This window comes from Tupaia chinensis, unplaced genomic scaffold, assembly GCF_000334495.1.
Source record: "Tupaia chinensis unplaced genomic scaffold, TupChi_1.0 Scaffold000578_2, whole genome shotgun sequence".
Lineage (NCBI taxonomy): Eukaryota > Metazoa > Chordata > Mammalia > Scandentia > Tupaiidae > Tupaia > Tupaia belangeri.
In genome coordinates, this window is record NW_006160094.1 from 4406045 (window position 1) to 4433321 (window position 27277).

General features: G+C 44.4%; 1 protein-coding gene and 1 pseudogene across 3 annotated transcripts in view; one reads left to right on the plus strand and one right to left on the minus strand.

Moving 5' to 3' along the window:
• The first annotated feature begins 3386 nt into the window (after positions 1 to 3386).
• LOC102499388 (cyclin-dependent kinases regulatory subunit 1-like) lies at positions 3387 to 3893 on the plus strand (annotated as a pseudogene).
• Positions 3894 to 25630: 21737 nt separating this feature from the next.
• The window catches only part of CUL2 (cullin 2), a 124465-nt gene continuing 122818 nt past the window's right edge, over positions 25631 to 27277 (minus strand). For all 3 annotated transcript variants that reach the window (XM_006158316.3, XM_006158315.3, XM_027775628.1), the window contains one exon: positions 25631 to 26213. In XM_006158316.3, coding sequence (XP_006158378.1) covers positions 26082 to 26213 — 132 coding nt within the window. In that variant the 3' untranslated portion in view covers positions 25631 to 26081. The remainder of the gene's footprint in view (positions 26214 to 27277) is intronic.

Below are 27277 nucleotides of genomic sequence, written 5' to 3' on the forward strand. Positions count from 1 at the left end.
ACAGCTGTCGCGCAGCGGGGGGTGTTTGGGGAGTGGGGGGTTGGGGGTGGGGGATGTGCATGGATTCTGTGCTGCCCCGAGGCCAGGCCAACCAAAGTGTGGGCTTGAGCAGGAGGCTGAGGGCCAGCTATGCAGGGAAGAGGTCTGTGACACGCAGTAGAACAAGGAAATGAATAACAAAAAGCAAAAACCAAACCAAGCCACATGATGTAGTTGCAGTCTGACTCTCAGGAAGGCCTCTCAGCAGGGCAGCTCGAGCCCAGTGTGGAGGACACAGTAAACTCTGCAGCCCAGGTAGTCACCGGGGCGGGGCACAGATACCTCAACCACAGGTGGCGCACACAGCAAGGGGTTGCAGGAAGCTGCCCTGAGGTCTTTCTGCAAGGTCCATAGCGGGGGTGGGGGGGTGGGGGGGGACAGTGCCCAGGGCAGGAGACAGCAGGGAAGGCAGGCCCTGCCTGCCCTAGAGGCCCCATCTTATATGGAAATGGAGAGCCCAGTAGAAACTAAGTAATCAGAGCCTTGGCGAAAGCCCAGCCCAGTGGACACAGCCAGTGGGTGGAAGACAGGCAGAGAAGCACCGGGTCACCAGGTTCCAGGAGACTTTGCAGGCCCGGGATGTGCTGACCAGGGTGCGCTGGCCATGGGGACTGCAGAGTGTGGGCCGGAAAGGGGACGCGGGTGCAGAGCTGGGGGAGACCAGGAAAGCCAGCAGGGAGAGAGCCAGGCAGGGTGGACTGAACAGGAAACCGAGGAGGTGGGAAGGGTTTCAATATGAGAAAAGTTTCCGCAGAGTGCTGTGACCACCGGTCAGGCTGCTAGGAGATTTCCAGTAAGTGAGAGGTTTAACCTTCAAGATGCAGATGAATTCTGGTGCCCCTTCTGGGACCAAGACTCGAGGCCCAGGAACGACTGCTCCTGGTATTCCCTGTGTTAATACAACTGTCTTCCCTCCCCCTTCGTGTTGTAAGTTTATCGATGTTATTTATGATAGAGAGCGTGTGCACAAGAGAGAGAGAGCGAGCAGACCCTCCACAGGCTCTCACTGCAGCATGCCCCCCTCCCCGAGCCCCCCAGCTCCTCGGGACCCAGGGCACACATGTGCTCCCAGCATATTCTCGAGCCCACCCAGAGATCTAAACCCAGGTCGGCCATGTGGTTTTCCCCACTGCAATTCAGTTTGTTGCCAACTGCGCCGCCAGGTTTCTCTCTGTGTTCAGAATCTGAGTGTTTTAGCAACAGCCATCAGTGACAATTATTCTTAGAATAATTGCACCCGAATACCACTCAGTTTCCTCAGACTGGGGTCCCCAACCTCCCTTGCAAGTACAGCGGCCTTCCAGCTGGCCTGCTGAGGGAAGAGGTATATAGTTTAGTTGCCCATTCAGGCCTGTCTGGTGTCCATTTCCAATAAGCGCCGTTACTCCCGCTCTGCGTCCGGCAGGCTGTGACGGGATCACCTAGGGGTCCGGCTCATTTCCTACTGTGATCTCTGCCCTGGACCTCGCCCGCTGCTGCAGGTCCTCCAGCCCTGGGCCTGGCTTGCATGTTCCAGGCTCCATAGTCAGGACTCTGATGTCTGCAGACATCCTTCTGCTGGTCCCTCTGCTGCTTGTCCCTTGCCACCAGTCATCCTGATGTGCTGAGCTGGCAGCTCCCTGACACGTGCCTGCTGCTCTGCTGGGCTACCAGCCATGCCTCGGGCGGGGTCTGCCTGCCGGGTCCTCAATATGTCTGAAGGCGGAGCCATCAGGACTCCGTGAGGAGCTTTACGGGGGGTGTGAGAGAAACATGAGGAAAAAGAATGCTAAGACTTTTGGCCTGAGAGGTTGGAAGGGAGGTGTTGCCGCCAGCTGAGATGGATAAGGCTGTCGGACAGCAGGCAGAGGGCTGCTGAGGGACCATCTGTCCATGCAGGCTGGACAGCGGTGTGGCAAGAAAACACAGTGCCCTGCAAGGCTGACCCACTTGGGAAGGTTCTGGGTCCCCATATATTTTTTTTAAAGAATTATTTATTTAATTTTATTTATTCATTTATTACCACTTTTTAAAAATTTTGATTAGAGTGAGACATAGAAGGAGAGGGGGGGGGAGTGTGAAAGCAAGCCATCAGGTCCAGGATTCAAACTGTGGTTTGTTATCTGGGAATGTCCAGCACCTTAACCACCACACCATCTGCTGGTCCCTGTGGGTCCCCATCTTGAGCCTTTCCTAAGTACACCATGGTTGGGGGCTGGTGAGGCTGGGGTGCATGATGGTGTCACAAGACCTTTGGGGGTGCTGTCTCTCTGCCTTTCTCCCTTGCTTTCACTCATAGAATGAACACATGAATGAATGAATGAAACAATCGCCCATCTCCAAATACACTAGCCAAGCATATCCTGGGTAGATGTTTAGCTTTTTATTCATGCATATAGTCTTCATCTGGTAAATAGTGATTCTTTGGGAACTGGTTGTTTTTTTTTTTTTCAAATCTTTTAAAGGAAAACTCAGAAAATTTTGCATTGAATTGGCCTTTATACCAAAGTATAATCTCTTAATTAAAATATAAAGAGTCAGCAGTAATAGAAGCGGCAACAGGGAGACCCTGCGGTCCCAGAGACAGCAGGATGAACAGGCAGGCCCGGGTCAAGCTGCTTGCTTGTGCTCATCAGCAGGGACCCCTGCTCAGCCTGCTGTGGAGTGGGACAGGGTTCTCTGGACAGAGCACACATGAGTGGTCTCCCACCCTACAGTCCACCTGTCAGCTCAACCTCCATCCACACTGGGAGTAGTTAGGTTGGGGTAGACAAGAACCAAACACCAGAAAATGGGAGTGTCTGGAGGCATTCTTTCCCCCATAACTCCCTTAGCAGTAAAAGGAGAGAAACTTCCCTCTGAAAACCTGAACCCAAAACTTCTATTGTGGACTCCACACTCCCTCCCGTAGCAGAGGGAGGAAATTGGCATATACCTAACACATCATGAGGAAGTGCAGTAGCACACAGCTACAGAAACATGCTCCACATAGGAAGAAGTGAGTATATTGCCAGACAACTAAATATCAAGGAAGACCTCGCAATAGGAGAAAATCAGAAAACACCTCCCACTCCGAAGATCATAACTCCTCACCAACAATGGAAAAACATAAAAGACTGCAGAAATGACAGAAAAAGAATTCAGAATAATCATGGTAACAAAACTCAATGAGATACAAGAGAAAACAGACAACCAATTCCAGGAGATGAGAAAATCCACCCATGACTTGAAGGAGGAACTCCATAAAGAGACACACTGAAAAAGAATCAAACAGAACTTCCGGAGATGAAGAATACAAGGAGGAGTGCTGCTGGGAGTTGTTTGGAGGTTAGGCAGAGCCTGGCTGGAGGCCTATAAGCAGAGCCATTATGTCACACAAACAAATTTGCTATTTAGACAAATATGATGATGTCATGTTGCCCAAGGACATAGCCAAGCTGGATCTTTTTATTTATTTATCTTTTTAATCTTTTTATTTGAAGAGGTTTTTGCTATAGGGTGCAAGCGCTTGCCAGACAGAGAGAGACAGAGAGATAGAAAGCGAGAAATCACCCCCAGGGGAGGATGGCCACGCCGCAATCCCTTCTCCATTCTCCTCTCGGGATCTTGGGCACACACGCACATGCGCCTGGCGTGAGTTTAAGCCACCAGGTCCGGGACTCGAACCGTGGTTGACTACGTGGGAGTCCAGCGACATAGCCATTACGCTAACTGCTGGTCCCAAGCTGGTTCTTAAAACCCATTTGGTTTCTGAACCTGAATGGAGGAATCTTGGCATTCAGCAGAGTCAGGTATGAGTCCATTATATGATCCATGAGCCAGAACCTTACATCTCGCTGTTCTAGAGGCCACTACCCAAGAAGTCAAAGAAATGAAGCCGACAAGCCACTTTTCAGTGTCCAGCTCTACACAGCTGTCATGACTTTCTGTCCCAAGATCTTGCTAATAACCTGATTATGTCGCCTTCCTCTTTCTTACTTTGATATTTAAAGGATATTCAATACATAGTTTGGATGTGCTGATGATTGCTTTGCTTCTTGAGTAGAGCCCAAGCCACAGCAGCCCAGCCAGATGAGTGCTCTATGGCTTTCCGAGTGTGACCCCAGGAGCCATGGTACAATCTGTCTCCAGAAGGACATGTCTGATGGATGGAGGAAACAACTGAGACTAAGGCGATGGCTGTTCCAGGGATCGTGTAAACTTTTTTTTTTCCTGCTGGGTGTTTTAGGTGTGATGACTTGTGGATTTATATTTCAATGTATTGGAAACTTTTCATTTTATTCAAGAAAACTGTTACATGTTGTTTTTTTGTTTGTTTGATTGTTTTTTTTGAGATGTTTTTGCTATAGGGCGCGTGCGCTTGCCAGACAGACAGACAGAGACAGAGAGACAGAAAGCAAGAAATCACTCCCCAGGGGGGATGGCCACACCGCAATCCCTTCTCCTCCATTCTCCTCTCGGGATCTTGGGCACGCACGCACATGCGACCGGCATGAGTTTTAAGCCACTGGGTCCGGGACCGGAACCGCGATCGACTACGTGGGAGCCCAGCGACATAGCCATTACGCTAACTCCTGGTCCCTAAACCTGTTACATGTTCAAGGCCTTGATTAAAGAGGAAATTTTTATGATAAAAAAAAAAGAGAATACAATGCAGGAAATCAAAACCTCCCTTGAAAGTATCAACAGCAGATTAGACCATACAGAAGAAAGTATCTCTGACCTTGAAGCCATAACCTCCAATTTAGTCCTACAAAAACAAAACAAATAGAATGACAATTAAAAATGAGGAAATACAGGAAAACCTAGACACCATTGAATAGCCAAATATCCACATAATGGGTATTCCAGAAGATAGAGAGACAGGTAAAGGCAAAGAAACCATCTTTCTGGGGCCGACGGGTGGCATAATGGCTATGTTGCTGGACTTCCATATAGTTGACCATGGTTCGAGTCCAGGACCCAGTGGCTTAAACTCACACTGGGCGCATATGCGTGCATGCCCAAGATCCTGAGAGAGGAATAGAGGAGAAGGGATTGCAGTGTGGCCATCCTCCCTGGGGGGTGATTTCCTGCTTTCTGTCTTTCTGTCTCTCTCTGTCTTTCTGGCGAGTGCACACATCCTATAGAAAAAAACTCTCAAGAAAAAAAGAAGAAAAAGAAGAAAGAAGAAAGAAGAAAGAAAGAAAGAAAGAAAAGAAAGAAAGAAAGAAAGAAATTATCTTTTGGGAACAGCAGTTAGCGTAATGGCTATGTCGCTGGACTCCCATGTAGTCAACCACGGTTCGAGTCCTGGACCCGGTGGCTTAAACTCATGCCAGGCACGTGTGCATGCGTGCCCACGATCCCAAGAGGAGAATGGAGGAGAGGGGATTGCGGCGTGGCCATCCCCCCTGGGGGTGATTTTTTGATTTTTGTTTCTCTGTCTCTCTGGCGAGCTCACATGCCCTATAGCAAAAAAACTCTCTAAAAAAAAAAAAAAGAAATTATCTTTCATATTAGCTGAAAATGTTCCAAGTTTAAAGAGGTATGTAGACATTTAAATCCAGGAAACACCAATAGATCTAATATAATAAGATTCACTGCAAATTGGTAAAAATCAAAGACAAAGGCACTATTCTAAAAATGGCAAGAGAGAAATGCCGTTATTTACAAAGTTTACTCCATTAGACTAACATCAGATCTCTCCAATGAATGCAAGGAAAGAGTAGGAAGTTATACTTAAAACTCTGAAAGAAAAGCAATTTCAGACAAGAGTACTATACCCAACAAGACTGTCCTTCAAATGGAAAGGAGAAATAAAATCATTTCCAGGTAAACAAATGCTGAGAAAATTCACAAAAACAAAACCAGCTCTTCAGGAAATACTTAAGGAACTACTACATCAAGAAAGCTAAAAAGAGACAAATAGAAGTAAGAAAGCTCACAACTAGACAAAAAGGAAAAGTTCACAGGTATTGATAAAAACACTGAATATTGGAACTAAATGCAGATTCAACTATTTTACACACAACAGGTTTAAATACAAACGCACCAATTATTCGATAGACAGTTGTCTCCACAGATTTCAATTTGTATGCTTATTATAGCCATTACTCATTGTATAAAACTAGATAATAGATGAAGAGTCCAAAATATTACAAGTAGCTGAGCCTTTCTTTGGAATGAATTTTAATAAGTTTAAAATCAAAAACTTTGTAAAGCCTGTAATCACTAACTTTACCATGTCTTCACTTTTAAACACATCTTCCCAATCTTATTTTTTTTCTTTTTTTGAGAAATAGTTTTAAAAATTGTATTTATTATTATTATTTTAAAATTTGCTATGAGGCATATGTGCTCATCAGAGAGAGAAAGTGAGAAAGCAAGCCACCAGCTCCAGGACTCAAACCACAGTTGGTCAAATGAGAGTCCAGCATCTTAACCACCATGCCACCTACTGGCCTGAGGACTGAATTCTTTATGTACAGTTAACTACTCTAGTCTTACAAGAACTCATAGTGTGAGTAAAGTATATTTTTTCCATTTCTTCCTAATGAGTTCTTGTTTTTCTGTATTGTTTTGTTTTAGAGAGAGATTTTTGCTATAGGCATTTGCGTTAGCCAGAGAGATAGAAAGCAAGAAATCATCCCCCAGAGGGGATGGCCACACCACAATCTCTTCTTCTCCACTCTACTCCTGGGATCTTAGGCAAACAGACATGTCCAGCATGAGTTTTAAGCTTCTGGGTCTGGGACTCAAACTGTGATCAAATGTATGGGAGTCCGGCAACATAACCACTACACCTCTGCTGGTCCCCTTAATGAGTTATAGTTATGTGCAATTTTATCTATCTTCAATTGGACCATTGATTGATACCCATAGTTGTTTTTTTTTTTTTTTTTGGATTATAAACTCTTATCTCCCATAGTGCTCTACATAGAAACTACAAATTCTTTAATTATCTATGTTGATATTACCTTTGTTGGGACCAACAGTTAGCATAATGGTTATGTCACTGAACTCCCATGTAGTTGACTGCAGTTCAAGTCCCGGATCCGGTGGCTTAAACTCACATTGGGTGTGTGTGCATGCGTGCCCAATATCCTGAGAGGAGAATGGAGGAGAAGGGATTGCGGCGTGACCATCCCCCCTGGGGGGTGATTTCTCGCTTTCTGTCTCTATGTCTCTCTCTGTCTGTCTGGCGAGCACACACGCCCTATATTGAAAACCTCTCCAAAAAAAAAAAAAAAAGACTATTCTTGGAGACTGGTAGGTGACGTGGTGGTTAAGGGTGCTGGATTCCCACATGGCTGACCATAGTTCAAGTCCTAGACTTGGCAGCTTGCTTTAAAAAAAAATGACTATCCTGTACCCTACAAAAATGTGTAATTTTTAGATGTAAATCATAAATTATAATAAAAATTTGTAAAAATAAAAAATAAAATAAAGAGTCAAAAAAATTTAAACAAATCCACTTTAAACATTTATAAAGGGATCCTATTCATTTTTCAGGACGGCCATAGTATAAACTTTGTGGCTTGAAACAACAGAGACTTATTCTCTCACAGATCTCAAGGATGGACGTCTGAAATCAAAGTGTCAACAGGCCTGTGCAGTCTGTAAAGGCTCTAGAGGAGGATACTTTATCACCTATTTCTAGTTTCTGGTAGTTCCTGATAGTCCCTGGAGCCGCTTATAGCTGTGTCACTCCAACTTCTGTCTCTGTCTTCATGTGGTCTTCTCTGTGTGTCCGTGTCCCACCCTAAGACAAAATAATTTCATTTTAACTGAAATACAAAATCTACAAAAACACTCATTTCAAAAAGGTCACATTAGCAGGTCCTTGGGTGGACATGAGGATTTTTTTGAACCAGGGACATTATCCCACCCAATCAAAAACTGGGAACAAAGAAGACAGGCCGCCTGCATCTGTAGGGATTAATGGCCAGAAACCGTGGCTTATCCCTTCCCCAACTTGCCTTTGGACTCTCAGGACTTTGGTGTTTTGTATAGCTCACAGAACAGGCTACGTGATCTCTTCTTTGTTACTGAGCTGAAGTTCAGCAGCTCAGTTTCAGGTGCACCTGTTCTCTAGAAACAGAGAGGACTGTGACACCCAGTACCAGTGACAACAGTGCCAGGTGCTGGGTGCAACAGGGAGGCAGACCAGAAGAGAGATTGCCATTGCCTACTCCTAAACACCTTTAAACAGTCAGAGATACATTGAATAATTTAGGAAGGAACATATAGATCACCAGATGACTAGAAACCATTGTAGAGGCACAAGAAATATGAGCAACCAACAAAACGTCTCTCCCCCAAGGGAAAATATGAATTCCTCATCACCCACAGACAACATAATGGAACTCATGGAAATGTCAGATAAACAATTCAGAATATTTATAGTGACCAAACTGAAGAGATGCAAGAGAAAAGAGACAACGAACTCCAGGAAGGAGGAAGTTTTTTCATGATTTGAAAGAAGAAATAAAAATCAGATGGAATTGTTAGAGATAAAGAATGTGATACAGGAAGTTAAAACCTCCCTCAAAAATATTAAAAGTAGATTAGATCACACAGAAGATAATCTCAAATACAGAAGACAAAATCTCTGATCTAGAAAAAATTATCAAAAAGACTGAAAAAACAACCAAGAAAAATGAAGATAATATATGAGAAATACTAGATACCATCAAGCACCCAAATGTCCAAATTATTGGCATCCCAAAAGAGGAAGAGAAAAATAAGAGCATTGATAATTTATTCCATGAAATCCTGGAAGAAAACTTTTCAAACCTAGAGAGGAATTCCAATATCCAGACTCAAGAAATACATAGGACCCCAAATAGATTCAACCCAAGAAGATTCTCTCCAAGCCACATCATAGCCAAATTGGCCAAAACCTCAGGTAAAGACAAAATACTAAAATTGGCAAGAAAGAGACATCAAATTACTTACAAAGATTACCCCATCAAGCTAACATCGGACCTCTAGTCAGAAACAATGCAGGCAAGGAAAGCATGGAAAATATATTCAAAGTGTTAAATGGAAAACAATTTCAGCCAAGAATACTATACCCAGCAAGATTATCCTTCATATAGGAAAAAAATATTAAAACATTCTTAGGTAAACAAAACCTGAAAGAAGTTATCAACTTAATAACAGCTCTTCAAGAGGTTCTGAAGGGAGTGCTATACAGGAAAACTAAAAAGACAGACAGATATAAGAAAACAAAAACAACCGGGAACCAGCAGTTAGCGTAATGGCTATGTCGCTGGACTCCCACGTAGTCGACCACGGTTCGCGTCCCGGACCCGGTGGCTTAAAACTCAAAACGGGCATGTGTGTGTGCATGCCCAAGATCCCAAGAATGAAGGAGAAGGGATTGTGGTGTGACCATCCCCGCGGGGGGTGATTTCTCACTTTCTGTCTCTAAGTCTCTCTCTGTCTGTCTGGCGAGCGCACGCACCCTATAGTGAAAACCTCTCCAAAAAAATAAATAAATAAATAAAAAAGAAAAAGAAAAAAAAAAAGAAAACAAAAACAACCAAGAAAATGGCTCACTTAATGATAGGAACATGTCCAGAAATCTTGATAATAACATTGAATGTTAATGGATTAAATTCTCCAATCAATAGACACAGACTGGTTGAATGGATTAAAAAAATACAGAAACCCTTTATCTGTTGCCTACAAGAAATGCATCTTATGGATAAAAAAAGTGAAGGGCTTGAAAAAATATATTTTATGCAAGCAGAAATAAAAAAAAGGCTGAAGCTACAATACTGATTTCAGGCTTTAAAACAAATACTGTAAGAAAAGGCAAAGAAAGTAGTAGTAAATGGGCTAATTCATCAAGAAGACATAACGCTTATATATATATGTATGTATATATGTGTGTGTATATATATGTATGTATATATGTATATATATGTGTGTGTGTGTATATATATATGCACCCAACAGGAGCACTGAATATGTGAAGGAAAGACTGCTAGAGCTAAAAGGAGAGATAGGTTGCAACTCTATAATTGTTTGAGATCTCAACACCCCATTATCTCTTTTAGACAGATCTTCTAGACAAAATAAATAAATAAATAAATAAGCAGAGTGATACAGGACCTAAACGATACTATAAATCAAATGGGCTTGACAGACATCTATGGAATTTTCTACCCTATAACCACAAAATATACATTTTTCTCACCTCTTCATGGAACCTTTTCAAAGACTGACCATATGAAAGGACACAAATCAAGCCTTTACAGATTCAACAGCATAGAAACTATATCCAGCATCTTCTCTGACTACAATGGAACTTGACATTAATTTCAAGAAAAATCCCCCAAAATACACAAATACATGAAAACTAAACAACCTACTTCTGAATGACTTAGCTACCAAAGAAATTATGTATGAAATTTTAAAATTCATGGAAACAAATGATAATGAGTATACAAGTTTCCATAATCATTGGGACACCACAAAAGCAGTCGTAAGAGGGACATTCATAGCAATTAGTGTGTATAAAAAAAAGATGGAAAGGTGACAAATAGACAACCTAACATCATGCCTCAGGGAATTGGAAAAATAACAATAACTAAAAAAAAATGCCAGGCAAAAAGAAATAATAAAGATTCAAGTAGAAATAAATGAAATTTAAAAATGACTATACAGAAAATAAATGAAAGCAAAAGCTGGTTCTTTGAAAAGATTAACAATATTGACACACCCTTAGCTAGACTGATTAAGAAGAAGAAAGAAAGAAACCAGAAAAATCAAATATGTAATGAAACAGGCAGCATTACAACAGACACAACAGAAATACTAAGCATCCTTAGAGGATACTATGAACGGCTATATGCCAACAAACAAGAGAACATGTAGGAGATGGACAAATTCCTGGATGTATATAATCTACCAAGATTGATTCAAGAGGATATAAGAAACATGAATAGACCCATAACAAGCCATGAGATTGAATTGGTAATAAATAACCTCCGGGCAAAGAAAAGCCCAGGTCCTGATGGCTTCCTATATAAATTCTACAAAACTTTTAAGTAAGAGTTAACCCCCATTCTACTCAAATTATTTCTAAAGACACAAGAGGAAGGACATCTCCCAAATTCATTTTATGAAGCCGCCATCATCCTCAGTCCCAAAACACATGAAGACATGACAATAAAGGAAAACTACAGACCAATATATCTGATGAATATAGATGCAAAAATTCTCAACAAGATACTTGCAAATTGCATCCAACAACATGTAAAAAAAGATTATTCATCACGACCAGGTAGGCTTTATTCCAGGGATGAAACACACACAAAACCATAAATATAATACACCATATTAACAGAAAGAGAAAAGCCATATGATCATTTCAATCAATGCAGAGAAAGCATTTGATAAAATACAACATTCCTTCATGATTAACACTCTAAGCAAAATTGATATAAAAGGTCATTTCTCAACACAATAAAAGCCATATATGAAATATCTATAGCAGGACCAGCAGGTGGCGTGGTGGTTAAGGCACTGGACACTCCCACATGGCCAACCATGGTTCAAATCCTGGACCTGGTGACTTGCTTTCTCACTTTCTCTCTCTCTTACTCTGTCTCTCTCTGATCAAATTAAAGAATGAATAAATAAAGGTAAATAAATAATTCTTTTTAAAAAAAAGAAAGAAAAACCTATAGCTAACAAACTGAATGGGGAAAAGCTAAAAGCTTTTCCACTAAAAACTGGTACTAGACTAGGCTGCCCACTTTCTCCACTTCTTTTCAATATAGTGCTGGAAGTCTCAGCCAATGCAATCAGAAAATGGAATACTATAAAAGACATTCAAATAGGCAAAGAAGAGTTGGGAATGTCTTTATTTGCAGATGACATCATGGTATGCTTAAAAGATCCAAATATTTCCATAAAAAAACAGAATATAAAACCAACATCCAAAAATCTATATCATTTCTATATATGAACAAGTTGAACAAGGTAGATCTGAAGAAAGGAATACCTTTTACCATAGCTACAAAATATATAAGATACTGGGACCAGCAGTTAGTGTAATGGCTATGTCGGTGGACTCCCACGTAGTCGACCGTGGTTTGCGTCCCAGACCCGGTGGCTTAAAACTCATGCTGGGCACGTGTGCGTGCGTGCCCAAGATCCCAAAAGAATGGAGGAGAAGGGATTGCGGCGTGGCCATCCCCCCCTGGGGTGTGATTTCTTGCTTTCTGTCTCTCTGTCTCTCTCTGTCTGTCTGGCGAGCCCACACACCCTATAGCAAAATATATATATATATATAAGATACCTAGGGATAAACCTAACTAAGGAAGTAAAAGACCTTTACAAAGAAAACTATTAAAATCTTTAAGAAAACATTGAAAATTACCCAAAAAGTGGAAGGACATCCATGTTCATGGATTGTAAGAATTAATATAATAAAAATGGCAATTCTACCCAAATTAATCTACATATTTAACACAATTCCAATCAAAATAGCAGAGATATTCTTCACAGATCTAGAAAAGACAATCACAGAATTTATCTGGAATCCTAAAAAACCTTGCATTGCCAAAGCAGTCCTGAGCAAGAAGAGCAGAGTGGGCAGCACCTCCCTCTCTAACCCTAAAATATACTAAAGAGCTGCAATAGCCAAAACAGCATGGCATTTGCACAAAAACAGACAGGTGGACCAGAATAGGAGTAGAATAGAGACCCCAGAAATAAACCCCAAATGTACAGCCAACTGATTTTTGACAAAGGATACCAGTCAATCCAGTGAGAAAAGGAAAACCTCTTTAGCAAATGGTGCTAGAAAAACTGGGCATCCACCTACAGAAAGATGAAACTGAGTACTCATCTTTCACCATTAACAAAAATCAATTCAAAGTGGATCAAAGATCTGGACCTAAGACCTCAAACTATAAAACTACTGGTGGAAAACACTGGGGAGACTCTGGGAGACATTGGGGTAGGAAAAGAGTTCTTAATTAAGACTTCCAAAGCACAGGCAATAATTTCTAAAATAGTCAAGTGGGACTATATCAGATTAAAGAAGTTTCTGCACAGCAAAGAAATTAGTGTGAATTGACAACCCTCAGAATGGGAGAATATTTTTGTAAACTGCCCCAGATAAAGAACTGAGAACCAGAATACACAAGAAACTCAAGCAGCTTACCTAAATAAATAAATAAATAAATAAAAAGATAAACCCAATGAAAAGATGGGAAAATGAGTTGAACAAAAAATCTCTTTAAGGAAGACCAACAGCCAAAAAGTATATGTGGAAATGCTCAACATCCCTCATTATAAGGAAGATGCTGATTAAAACCACAAATGAGATACCACGTAATCCCTGTCAGAATGGTGAAGATTAAAAATACAAAAAATGACAAGTGTTGGCGGGATTATGGTGAAAGTGGAACTCTTCTACACTGTTGTGGGAATGTAAATTGGTCCAGCCACTGTGGAAAACAATATGGAGATTCCTCTAATGTCTACAAATCGAACCACCATTTGATTCAGCAATCTCACCTCTGTGTATCTGCCCAACAGACAGAAGAATGCTCAGTTGGATAAGCGCTTGCACATCAATGTTTATTGCAGCGTTATTTATGATTGCTAAGACTTGGAACCAACCCAAATGTCCACAAACAGATTAATGGATTGTAAAAGATTGGCACATATCCTCTATGGAATACTATTCAGCCATAAAAAACAAGACCCTGGCATTTGATTGAAAGTGGTCGAATATGGAAGATTTATTGCTGAGTGAAGCAAACCAGGCTATGAAAGAGAGATATTGTATGTATCCACTTAATATATACTGACTATCTGCACTCTATGGTAGAGATTGTAATATTGGAGGGCATAAAACCAGAAAAAATAGCTATGGATGCAGAAGGTAGTGTAGAATTAGGGGGAGGGAGAAGAGTATAGAGAAGGAAAGCAGGAGAAAAAAATAGAGAGGCATGATGTTTGTGGGACACGGAAAAGGTTTATTACCTGTTGATGATGACATGTATAGTATTCTCAACTGGACTGGTCTGAGAAGTATTTCATGTTAGGTAAATTCTCTTTATAAGCAAAAAAAGTTTAAAAAATAATAAGAAATAATAAGAAGAAAGTGAAAAGCGATTTGCTGCTGCTGCTGATGTGGATAGTAATGTCTTCAACTTGACTGATATGCATGGTAATTGTGCTAGGAAAAGAAATGTTATACACTGTAAAGATACGTGTGACTAAATGTAATAGGAGAAAAAAATGAAAAAAAATTTTTAAATAACTAGGAACAAACTTTAATCAGTATATAACTAAATAGAGATGTGATGGTTAATTTTTTGTCAACTTGACTGGACCACAAGATCCCCAATATTTGGTTAAGTACTACTTCTGGGTGTCTGTGAGAATGTTTTGGAAGGGATAAGCATTTGAATTGGTGGAATGAGTACAACAAACTATCCTCCTCAATGGGGGCAGGCGTATTTCAATCCTAAGAGGGCTGAGAGGGAACAAAAAAGGTGAAAGAAGTTGACTCTCTTTAGTTTTTCTGATACAGTACTCCCTTCAGTACTTCTTTTTTTTTTAATTTTCTTTTTTTTTTTTTTTTTGAGAGGTTTTTCGCTATAGGGCACGTGCGCTCACCAGACAGACAGAGAGAGACATAGAGACAGAAAGCAAGAAATCCCCCCCCAGGGGGGATGGTCACGCCGCAATCCCCTCTCCTCCATTCTCCTCTCAGGATCTTGGGCACGCACGCACACGCGCCTGGCGTGAGTTTTAAGCCACCGGGTCCGGGACGCGAACCACGGTCGACTATGTGGGAGTCCAGCAACATAGCCATTACGCTAACTGCTGGTTCCCCCTTCAGTACTTCTTGAAGAGCTAGTCTAGTATTGGTGAACTCTTTCAGTTTTTGTTTGTCTGAGAATGGTTTTATTCTTCCCATTTAAAGGATAATCTTGCCAGGTATAGTATTCTTGGTTGAAATTGTTTTTCTTTTAGTATTTTGACTATGTCTTCCCATTTTCTTGCCTGCATTGTTTGAGTCAAGAGCTCTGATGTTAGCCTAATAGGATAACCTTTGTATTGACTTGCTCTCTTGTTATTTTTAGAATCTTGTTTTTATGAATTTTACCAATTTGGCTGTAATGTGTCATAGAGAGGATCTTCTTATGTTGATTCTATTTGGGGTCTTCTGTATTTTGGGGGTTTGGATGTCTGAATGCTTCTCTAAATTTAGGAAGTTTTCTATAAGTATTTCTTGAAATAGATCTTCTATGCCCTTGTCTGAGTCTCCACCTTCTGGAATACCTATCATTTGGATATTTGGGTATTTAAGAGTATCTAGTATTTCCCATATGTTGTCCTCAATTTTTAAAATTAGTTTTCCGGGACCAGCAGGTGGCATGGTGGTTAAGGCGCTGGGTGCTCCCACATGGCTGACCACGAGTCGAGTCCTGGACCTGGTGGCTTGCTCTCTCACTCTGTATCTCTCTAGTCAAATTAAAAATGAATGAATAAGTAAAGTTAAATAAATATTTTTTTAATTTCTCTATAAAAAATTTTAAAAATAAAAATAAAATTAGTTTTCCATGGTTTTATGTAAGTCAAACATTTTATCTTCTAGCTCAGATATTCTGTCTTCTGCATGGTCCAATCTGCTATTCATACTTTTGAGGGAATTTTTGACTCCCTGTATTACTGTCTTCATCTCTAAAAGTTCTGGTTAGTTACTTTTTATGGTGTGTATCTCCTCCTTCAAATCTTGGAAAGACTCCTCATCTCTGTCACCATGAATATTCTGAGTTCTTTTTTCTGACATTCCTGTGAATTCTTTTGTGCTCTCTGTGGTTGAAGAACTATTGCTCTGTTCCATTGAGGGAGAGGTGTTTCCTTGTTTTCCCATATTTCTTGTGCCTCTGTGCTGGCTTCTAGTCATCTGATGAATTATACACTTACTTTCCTGGTGACAATTCTGGGGCAGTTAAAAGGCAGTGGGAGGTCTGAGGTAGTCTTTCTGTCTCAGTTGGTTTCACTCCCTGCTCCATGGTGCAGTCTCAGGGGATTAATAGAGGCAAAGCCTACAGGACTTCTTAACAGCCATAATCCATGAGCCAGTACCTGATAATAAATCTCGTTATATGTGAGAACTTCAAAAAGTTTGTGGGAGGACCAGCAGTTAGCATAATAGCTATGTTGTTGGACTCCCATGTAGTCAACCATGGTTTGAGTCCTGGACCAGGTGGCTTAAACTCACGCCGTGTGTGCGTGTGTGTGTGTGTATGTGTGCATGCCCAAGATCCCGAGAGAAGAAAGGAGGAGAAGGGATTGCAGCGTGGCCATCCCCTCGGGTGGTGATTTCTCACTTTCTGTCTCTCTGTCTCTCTGGCAAGCACACGCACCCTGTAGCAAAAACCTTTCTAAAAAAAAAAAAATGTTTGTTGGGGAGGAGACCATCAGGTGGCATGGAGGTTAAGGTGCTAAATCCCACATGGCTGACCACAGTTCAAGTTCCAGATCTGGTGCTGAAAATCACACCAGACAGGGAACCAGCAGTTAGTGTAATGGCTATGTTGCTGGACTCCCACATAGTCGACCGTGGTTCGCATCCTGGAACCGGTGGCTTAAAACTCACACCAGGCGTGTGTGCATGCGTGCCCAAGATCCCGAGAGGAGAATGGAGGAGAAGGAATTGCGGAGTGACCATCCCCTCTGGGGGGTGATTTCTCGCTTTCTGTCTCTATGTCTCTCTCTGTCTGTCTGGCAAGCGCACGCGCCCTATAGCAAAAACCTCTCAAAAAAAAAAAAAACCCACACCAGACACGTGTGTGTGTGTGTGTGTGTGTGTGTGTGTGCCCAAAACCCCAAGAGGAGAATAGGGGATAAGGGATTGTGGAGTGGCCATCCCCCTGGGGAGTAATTTCTCACTTTCCCTCTCTTGCTTGCTGTGTCTCTGGCAAGCACATGCGTACTATGGCAAAACAAAACAAAAGGTAAACATTTTGTGGAAACGTGGGATTAAAGTACAAGTTTATATTAGTGCAAAAAAATTGAAATTAATGAAGTTTTTTCATAATACACATTTTTCCGTAAACTTTTTGCAGAAGCATCCTAATATGACATAACATTAGATGATTCTTGTTTTTTCTTTAAACACTGAAATTCATGTTCATGCCCACACCACAGCTCACTGCATTTCCCAGGTGTAGCAGCACCTGGATACCGTGTCCTGAGCTATCAGGAGAACCTTCTATTGGCCACATAATTGCCCCTTTACGAGTCATTCCTGGTGGGTGTGATGGTCCAGCAGGGGTTGAAATTAATTAGCCAGCTCTCTGGTCCTTCCTTTCCTTTCTCTGCTACCCAAGAATCCCAGATTGGTTGCATCAGAAATGTCCAGCTGGTCTCAGGACTTTCGATCTAGCCGGACTGGATTTAAGTTACTAGATTAGCAGCCATGAGCCTGATCTGACTTCTCTTCAGCTTAGGTTGGCCTTCTAGAGGTGCAGCCTCCCCTGCACACAAATGGGCTCTTTCTGTTCTGACTCTGAGGCCAAGCATCAGTGGGAAACAGCAGCAAAGCTGACATGGCGAGGTGTGGACACCACTTCCTCTCTAGGAGTTGTGTCCTCCCTGCTTCAGGGGGCACTGGAGGTTTTGGCTCCAGCCATGGTCATACATGTAACCCCATTTTTATTTCTATTTATTTATTTTTTAAAAAGGATTATTTTGTTTAACTTTTAAAATTTGACCAGAGTGAGAGAGAGAAGTGAGAAAGCAAGCCGCCAGGTCCAGGACTTGAACCATGGTTGGCCATGTGGGAATCCAGCTCCCTTAACCACCATGCCACCTGCTGGCCCCCATGCATGTAACTTTTGCTATAGAGTGCGTGTGCTCGCCAGACAGACAGAGAGAGACAGAGAGACAGAAAGTGAGAAATCACCCCCCCCCGGGGGGGATGGCCACGCCACAATGCCTTCTCCTCCATTCTCCTCTTGGGATCTTGGGCATGCACGCACATGCGCCCGGCGTGAGTTTTAAGCCACCGGGTCCAGGACGCAAACGACAGTCAACTACGTGGGAGTCCAGCGACATAGCCATTACGCTAACAGGTGGTCCCCATGCATGTAACTTTTAAGTGAAGAAGACACTCAGCTTCCTGAGAGGCTGAAGGTCTTCATCTCCCTCGATTGTCAACATTCTGAGACAATTATTTTAAAACATGCAATCAAAACAAGATGTCTCAAGTATTTATTTCATAGCTAGCATTGATTCAAATTCAGTCACTTCAGCAATATACAACTAATATGCTTAAACAGCTTCCTTTTTCTACTTAGCATTCAAATTTTCCTTTCATGTCAGCATCCTTCTGCATCATTGGCCCCCTTAGGTCAAATGTTTGGTACAATTTATGGTAAACCACTTTTGATTCTTTTTAAAGTAGTTCTTTGCTTATAGTAACTGTCCTTTCTTCTCTAGAAGAAAAACAAACTGGGAAAAAAAAAAACAAAACACTCCAAGGGACTAGAAGTTGGCATGGTGGTCAAGGTGCTGGATTTCCACATGGTTGACCACAGTTCAAGTCCTGTACTTGGCGGCTTGCTTTTTCACTTTTCCTCTCTATCTCTGTCTTATTCTGTTGATCACACATGTCATGTAGCAGATTTTAAAATGATAATAATGATAAATAGAAGTAAATAATTCTTTAAAAAAATAAAGCCACCCCAAGAAGTTGAGGGTTTTAGCACAGGACTCAGTGCTATGCTAGGGGTAGTCCCATCAGCTAGTTGACACCTAAACAGAGCTGGCTATACAAGTCAAAGAAGGGTGAACAGTAGAGGGCATAATGATGTGGCTGGACTCCACACGGCTGACCCTGGTTGGAGTCCCGAACCTGCGGCTTTAAATTCACACAGGACGTGTATGTGTGCATGCCCAAAATCCCAAGAGGAGAATGGAGGAAGAGGAGGGACGTGACGTGGCCATTCCCTCTGGGGGTGATTTCTTACTTTCTGTCTGTCTGGCAAGAGCATGTTCCGTATAGCAAAAATCTCTCTCTTGGGGAAAAAAAAAAAAAAAGGCAAAGAAGGGCTTCCCTGGGCCTAGTGGCTAAGGGAGCCAGGTCCCACAGAGCCGACCACAGTGTGAATCCTGGTCCTGGAGGCTCGAAACACATGGCTGGCACATGTCTCTGAGTGCATGTCTGCCCATATTCTGACAGGAGGGAGGAATGGAAGATAGGGGAGTGTGGCATGGCCACACTCCACTGGGGAATGCCTTTTCCCTTTCTGTCTCTGGTGAGCACATGCACCCTCTGGCAACTATTAAAAAAAAAAAAAAGTCAAAGAACAATTTGATCCTTTTCTAGCAAAGCTAAAATTCTTCCAGGGGAAACACCCATCTGGCCATCTAGTATAAAAATGGCAACCGCTAACTTTCTGCCTCCCCAAGACCGCAAGCTTCAACGTGGGCTGCAGTTCTTCAATTACCAGGACTGTTCATAGTAAGGAGAACACAGTAATAAAACTTTAAAAGCCTCTTCTTACTCAAATTATTTTTCAAAAAGTTGATTCATGGGGCCAGCAGATGGCGTAGTGTTTACGTTGCTGGACTCCCACCTGGCTGACCACAGTGTGAGTCCTCGACCTGGTGGCTTGAAAATCATGCCAGGTGCGTGTGAACGTGTGCCCAGGGTCCCAGGAGGACAATCGAGGAGGAGGAACTGCAGCCTGGATTTCTCACTTTCTCTCTCACTGTCTGTCATCTCTCTCTCGTGAGCACACTTACTCTAAGGCAAAAACCTCTTTTTAAAAAAGTTGATTAATTTCTTTCCTTCCTTTCCTTTTTTTTTTTTTTTCTTTTTCTTTTTTTTTTATTTTTTTAAGAGAGATTTTCGCTATAGGCCATGTGTGCTTCCCGGAGAGACAGAGGAGACAAAGACAGAAAGCAAGAAATCACCCCCTGGGGGGATAGCCACGATGCAATCTCTTCTCCAGTCTCATCTTGGGATCTTGGGCATGCACACAGATGTGCCCAGAGTGAGCCTCAAGTCGCCGGGTCCAGAAGTTGAACTGCAGTCAACTATGTGGGAGTCCTGTGACATAACCGTTACACCACCTACTGGTCTCACGTTTCTTGAGAAAGAGAGAGAGAGAGAGGCAATCCCAACAGGCTCCTCCCACTGTGACCAATTTCTACCTGTCAGACCAGGTCGTGTGTGTGTGTATGTGTGTGTGTGTGTGTGTGTGTGTGTGTGTGTGTGTGTGAGCCTGTGCCCAGTAAGGAGAGGGAGGCTCTGGGCTGAGAACCTGGAACCCCACGCCCTTGTGGGTCCAGCTGTGTTACCGCAGTGCCACCCTCTGGCTCCCTTTCTTATTCAAGCCTTCTTTTCCATAGTGGTTCCAAAAAGTTCTTTTCTTTTGCTGATAAATGATATGTTTAAACTCACCAAGAAGAGGATGTAAACATTAGGGACTATGTGAGACCATAATTGACCAGGACTTCTGAATTCAAGAGATAATCAAGAGGCAGATACACTTTGGCTCAATTACCCACCAATTACCCACTTCTGTAGCTGTGTCCTCACCTCCAAGTGGGAGAGCTGGGCCGCTCCCTGAAATCCAGGAAGTCAAACCCTGAATGTGTGTAAACACCCATGTCAAAACTCACTCCTGCATCATGACTTCACATGTAAGCCAGTCCTGCGGCAGTAAACATCTGCTACCGCCCGCCCACGTGTCTCCTGGGTACTGTCAGTTCATCACTGGAGTCAGAGAGCGGCTGGCCGGGAGCGCCGTGGAGGAGTGCCGTGCACACTGACCCGCACCCCGCCCGGCCAAGAGATCTGGTAACTGGAGAACGGCCACCCATGCTGAACTTGCAGCCCTGGGGAGGCAAAAGTTAGTGGTTGCCGTTTTTATACTGGATGGCCAGATGGGTATTTTTCTTGGAAAAATTTTAGCGTTGCCAGAAAAGAAAAAATAGATTTTTTTTTTTTTTTTTGCTATAGGGCACAGGCATTCACCAGAGAGCGAGGGAAAGTAAGAAACCACCCCCACCCCTCACCCCAGAGAGGGGATGGCCACGCCGCAGTCCCTCCCCCTCTATTCTCTGGATTTTGGACACGTGTGCACATGCGCCCAGCATGTTTTTCAAGCCTCTGGGTCTGGGACTTGAACTATGGTCACCCATGAGAATCCAGCACCTTAACCAGCACACCACCTACTGGCCCCCACTGGGGACTCTTGATAGCTCTTAGTTTGTGTATTCACTTAGAAAACTACACAACCTGAGTGAGAAGCGTGCTTAGCTATCCCCAGTCTTGAAATGACAGCACACACCCCCACTGCTTCCTTAGAGACAAATCTGCAGCCATCCCAAAGGTTTCCAGATGAGGAACCCCCGAGATCCACATCCACTCCCTCCTTTCTGCTCTTGGCTGTCCGTCCGCACTCCTCCTTGCTCTCCGTTCCCTTCCCTTCTCTCCGGCCTATGGGGAACACCCCCGGGGAAGCTGGTTCTGACAAGTGCCTGTTATAACGGCTCCCCTGAAATTGGGCCTAAGGGCAGCCTAAGTAAAACTAAAGCCATCACACATGGTCCCTGGACGAGAGCAGGATTGCAAGCCTGTGCCAAGGGCTCTCCGAATGTCAAGGAGGCCTCCATGAATTGACCTGACAAGGTGGCCGCCTACGCAGCACTAAATCCGATCACCCGCCACAAGGCCCCAAAGCTCTGATGGCTACAGGAGCCACTTTATCTGTTCTCAACCCGACCAGCTTCCCCAGCCCCTTCCTCAAGGACAAGAAAGGATGTCCACAGCAGGGGCCTCAGGTCAGCCTGTGCGCTATAGACACGCACACTAGTCGGGGACGGGGAGAAGCTGAGGAATTACTCCTCCATGCCGTTCTCCTCTAGGTATCTTGGATACACACACACACACACATGCCAGGCGTGAGTTTCAAGCCACTGGATCAGGGACTCGAACCATGGTCAGCCATGTGGGAGCTCAGCACCTTAACCACTATGCCACCTGCTGGCCTCCAGTCTCTGACAGTTTTAAAATCTCAACCCGTCCCTCTTCAGTCAGGTCTGTCTTCCTGGCAAGCGCATGCGCCCTATAGCAAAAACCTCTCCAAAAAAAAAAAAAAAAAAAAAAAAGAAAGAAAGAAATCGTAAGAAATCTAGAGATGATTAAAAGTTCAAAAGCGTCTGGGCTTGTGTCCGAGACCATCCCCAGTATGCTGGTCACACGCGTGCCCATGGTCTGGGGCTGGATCACGATGTCGAGGACCTATGGAGGGTGCTCTCTTAAGAGAGAAATAACTTAAAAATCTGTGTGTGGTGTCAACACTTTTGCACCAAAGTAAATATGTACTAAATTCTATTTTCCCATGAACTTTCTGAAGCCCCCTTATGCAGCAGAGGGTATTCGTAGATTATAAGCAAATACAAAAGCATTTTATGTAAGAAACTTGAGCGTGCCGATTTGGGTGCCCCAGAGCACCCTGAAACTGATCTCCCCAGGATACTGAGACACAGCTGTATTAGATACTGGACTTGCGAGTTCCACAGTGCTGACTGGGACTTAAGTTCAGGCTCTGCAGTTTACCTACCACCAGCTCCGGGAAGCCACCCGTCTCCTCCACTATGAAAGAAAGAAGCATCGGGGCAGCAGGTGGCATGGTGGTTAAGGTGCTGGACTCCCCAAATGGCTGACAACAGTTCGAGTCCCAAACCTGGGGGCTTGAAAATCACGCCAGGCACTTGTGCTCAAAATCCCAAGAGGAGAATGAAGGAGAAGGCCTGGTGGTGTGGCCATCCCCCTTCGGGAGCGGCGATTTCTCACTTTCCCTCTCTCTGACAAGTGTACGTGCCAATGGCAAAGATCCTGGGAGGAGAACTGAGGAGAAGGGATTGCGGTGTGGCCATCCCCCTTCGGGAGCGGCGATTTCTCACTTTCCCTCTCTCTGACAAGTGTACGTGCCAATGGCAAAGATCCTGGGAGGAGAACTGAGGAGAAGGGATTGCGGTGTGGCCATCCCCCTTCGGGAGCGGCGATTTCTCACTTTCCCTCTCTCTGACAAGTGTACGTGCCAATGGCAAAGATCCTGGGAGGAGAACTGAGGAGAAGGGATTGCGGTGTGGCCATCCCCCTTCGGGAGCGGCGATTTCTCACTTTCCCTCTCTCTGACAAGTGTACGTGCCAATGGCAAAGATCCTGGGAGGAGAACTGAGGAGAAGGGATTGCGGTGTGGCCATCCCCCTTCGGGAGCGGCGATTTCTCACTTTCCCTCTCTCTGACAAGTGTACGTGCCAATGGCAAAGATCCTGGGAGGAGAACTGAGGAGAAGGGATTGCGGTGTGGCCATCCCCCTTCGGGAGCGGCGATTTCTCACTTTCCCTCTCTCTGACAAGTGTACGTGCCAATGGCAAAGATCCTGGGAGGAGAACTGAGGAGAAGGGATTGCGGTGTGGCCATCCCCCTTCGGGAGCGGCGATTTCTCACTTTCCCTCTCTCTGACAAGTGTACGTGCCAATGGCAAAGATCCTGGGAGGAGAACTGAGGAGAAGGGATTGCGGTGTGGCCATCCCCCTTCGGGAGCGGCGATTTCTCACTTTCCCTCTCTCTGACAAGTGTACGTGCCTATGGCAAAGAACTAAGGGGAAAAAAAAACACTAAAAAAAAAGCCTAACAAGATTATCTACAGACTAAACAAAATAACATTATGTGTGAGCACCTGTCACAGTTTGAATCCAATAGATTTTTAAAAGCAAACAGAAATGCTATACCGATGTAGCACATACGGGTTCTAAAACCCTATGAAAACAGTAAGTCATAAGTCAAATCCCAGAATGTCTGTTGTTTATATTAAAGCAAATTACCACAAAATCTGGACTAAAGCACAGAGTAAACCCGCACAGTAGCAGTTAAAATATTTGCGACATGGCCGCCCCCCTGGTGGGTGACTGCCCACTGTCTGTCTCTCCAGCAAGCACACACGGCCTAAACCAAAAATCTCTTCCCTTGCAGAGGAAGGACGCAAGGCTGCACACGGCTGGCCGGCTCGCATAGCTATCTCCCAGCTGAGGGCCGACCTTCCCGCAACCTCCGTCCAGCCCTTCATTCTGAGGCACAGGCACCCTGTGTTCCTCCCGCCTCTGCTGGGTCTGCCCTCAAGCCCGGGTGCAGCAGAGCAGTCCTGCCGGGCACCACTGCCAGCTGTGCCCAGGCTCCCCGCAGGACCACAATCGCTGAACCTCCCCAGAAGAGACGCACCACCTGCGTGCTCCTCGGGAAGGTGGCGTTCAAACAGGTTTTCAGGCGTCTGGACGGTGCTGGGTGGACTGCACCTGCCTCCTTCCTTGCTCACGCACGAGCAGGGCTACGATGTTCCCTTTCAGGTGAACTGGGCGAGGTGGCAAACGCCTGCCAGCCATTCCTGGAGACCCCAGCACAAGTAATTCGTCCATTTTACAATATATTTTCTTGACAATCAGATACTAGAGTAGGACTTAATTTAACATGTAGAAATTTAACTTAAGAAAAAAATCGATTTGGAAAACTTTATCCACAAGTTAGCAAAAGAAAGTCTGCTCTTGGACAGCGAATGTACATTTTGTATCTTGCCCATTATTTTCTTGGTGAAGAAAGGTAAAATGAGAAACACAGTATATAAAGCATACCTTCAGGAGATTTTAAAACATGAGACACAGTTGTCTTTTACAACTGAATAAGTCAATTGTAAAAGCCATTTTGCAACAGTAAGGTAAGTTTCAATATGAACCGCATTTCAGATGTGAAGTTATGATGTTATGCCTAACATCACTGTTATCTTTTTCCCAGACGCCTGTTTAGAGATACAAACTGATACATTGTAAGTGAAAAAAACTGGTGTGAGAAATGCTTTAAAATATAGTCCAGCTTTAAAAAAAAGATCGAATGTGGGTAGATAATACATATAACAGAGTATTTTAATACTGACATATTTACTAAATAAAATCATGGGATTTCTGGTCTCTATGTAAGTGGCCCTGCTATAATGCACTAGACCGGTTTGTAAGGGTGTATCTCACACGTGCACTGCTACACACACCTGAGGCCTCCAGGTGAATTGACCTCACCTAGGTGAATCCCGGGCCTGCGCTGTCACGGGAGGGGAGTGTAGGCCGTGGAGACGGAGCCCTTTGGGAAGGCAGCCACTGGGGTCACAGGCCCGTCTACAACACAGGGAGGGCGCAGAGCTGGGGCGGTGGTCTAGAATTACTGCGTAGGGGAAAAAGATGACTTTGGAATGCAAAGCACTTTCTACGCCATATTCAAGGGCCCCCCCACGCTCTCCTCACACTGTGGTATAGACACCATTGAAACATGCCGGTGGATCATGGCTCAGCCCCTGAAATGCTGCCATTCGATGGAGTTCTAATCCACAAAGGTAAAGCTCTTTATACCGAATGGAACAGTAATTCCCGACGTTCTCCATGTGGACTGCAGCCGGGCAAGTGCGTCGGGCCCTCCGAAAGGAAGGGCTCACACTGCACCAGCCGCTAAGGGGACACCCAGACACCGACGTCCGCCACCTTCGGCCAACTGGACACTCCATCCACATACGGAAAGGCATTCTGTTTCTTTATTTTTTTATTTGACAAGCAGCAATATCATGTTTGTCATTTTAATGTAGATACAATTATTAGGTTATCTGTCATATTACAATATTTAAGTTTTTTATTTTATGTCCTTTAAGATACATTTAAAAAAAAAAAAAACACATCAACTGCAAACGTGAAGGGGAGAAAAAGCATGGTACCCAACCAAATTTCCACATCTCAGCAACACTCCACTCATCCGTTCCGGACAGTTTAAGAGAGGCCGTAAGGACAGGAGCTGGAAGGATCTCCCGGCACTCGCTTTGACGCTCATGACGTGGCACTGGTGATGTTGTAAACAGCAGAGAAACGGGGGCTGCCCAATGACCAAATGGCGGAGGCACGGCTGCTTTCCCACAGGGACACACCATGGCGATGGCGATGGCGGTGGCGACGGCACACCCGGCAGGGGCTGTCACGCGGCGTCAGGCGACATAGCTGTACTCGTCGGCCGACGCCTGGCTGCGCTCGATGTACTGCTTGTCGATCAGGACCTCGACGCACTTCTTGATCATGCTGATGCTGGGGTTGAACCGCGCCCGCGACTGGCTGATCACCTGTGGGAGACACACGCGCGGTTACTCGGCTGCCGCCCCGGCCGCCCGGCTCCTCAGCAGACAGCCTCAGCCTGAGAGCGGACAGACTGACGGCGCGGAGGCGGCTGCACTCATTGGATGAGTAAAAGCAGCCCACACGGGGGCACGGCAGAGGAAGCGGGTGCACGCTCTTCAGTGTCTCCCACGGAGTCGCCAGCCAGCATGGGGCAGGGAGCGATCGTCTTTCAATTTTGATATGATGACCAAAAAGAATCATTTATGCAGAGTAAGGAAAAGCCTTGCGTTTATTTGTGAAGAAATGAAAAAGCAGAATGCAGACAAAAATCTAGTAATATTTGCACACAGCTGAGCCACACTATAGACGAGTGGCCGTAAGCAGGCATCCGTGCACACCCGGGCTTCGTTTAACTTTAGCTCGGCTCCAGCTCTCAGCTCCAGTGCCACCTTCTCAGGGAGGGACTCTGGGCGCCCCGAGTCGGGACTGTGACCCACGTCCTGCCCCCGGTGAGCACGCCTCCTTCCCGAGCATGCCGTGTAGGTTATGCCTACGTGGATACACCTTCAGTACCGTGAACCCCAGCAGGGCCTGCCAGGCTCGGGAAGCCCTCTGCTTCTGGGCCCAGGGCCAGCAGCCCACGGCAGACACACACATGAAATGTGTGCAGACTAGACGTGGTCAGCCCCCCAGTAACTGCACAGAAGCCTGGACACGTCAGCCCACTTCAGACCCGCAATTCAAGCCAGAGTGAACTGAACTTCATACTAAAATCAGAAGTGAGCACTGTCCTCGCTGACTAGTAGAATGTGTACATACACTATGTGGAGACCATATTATTTCCGTAACATCTTTAAAAAAGAAACAGAACTGGGCCAGCCCTGTAGTCCAGTGGTTACAGGAACGAGACCTCACAGGGCACATCGTAGTTTGAATCCCCGCCCCAGCAGTTTGAAAACCATGCCAGGTGCGTGTGTGTGCCTGTCTAAACTCCCAAAAGGAGGGAGAGGGAAAAGAAGGGATCTGGGCATGACTCCGCCCTGGAATGGGGTGCTTTCTCCCCTCTCTC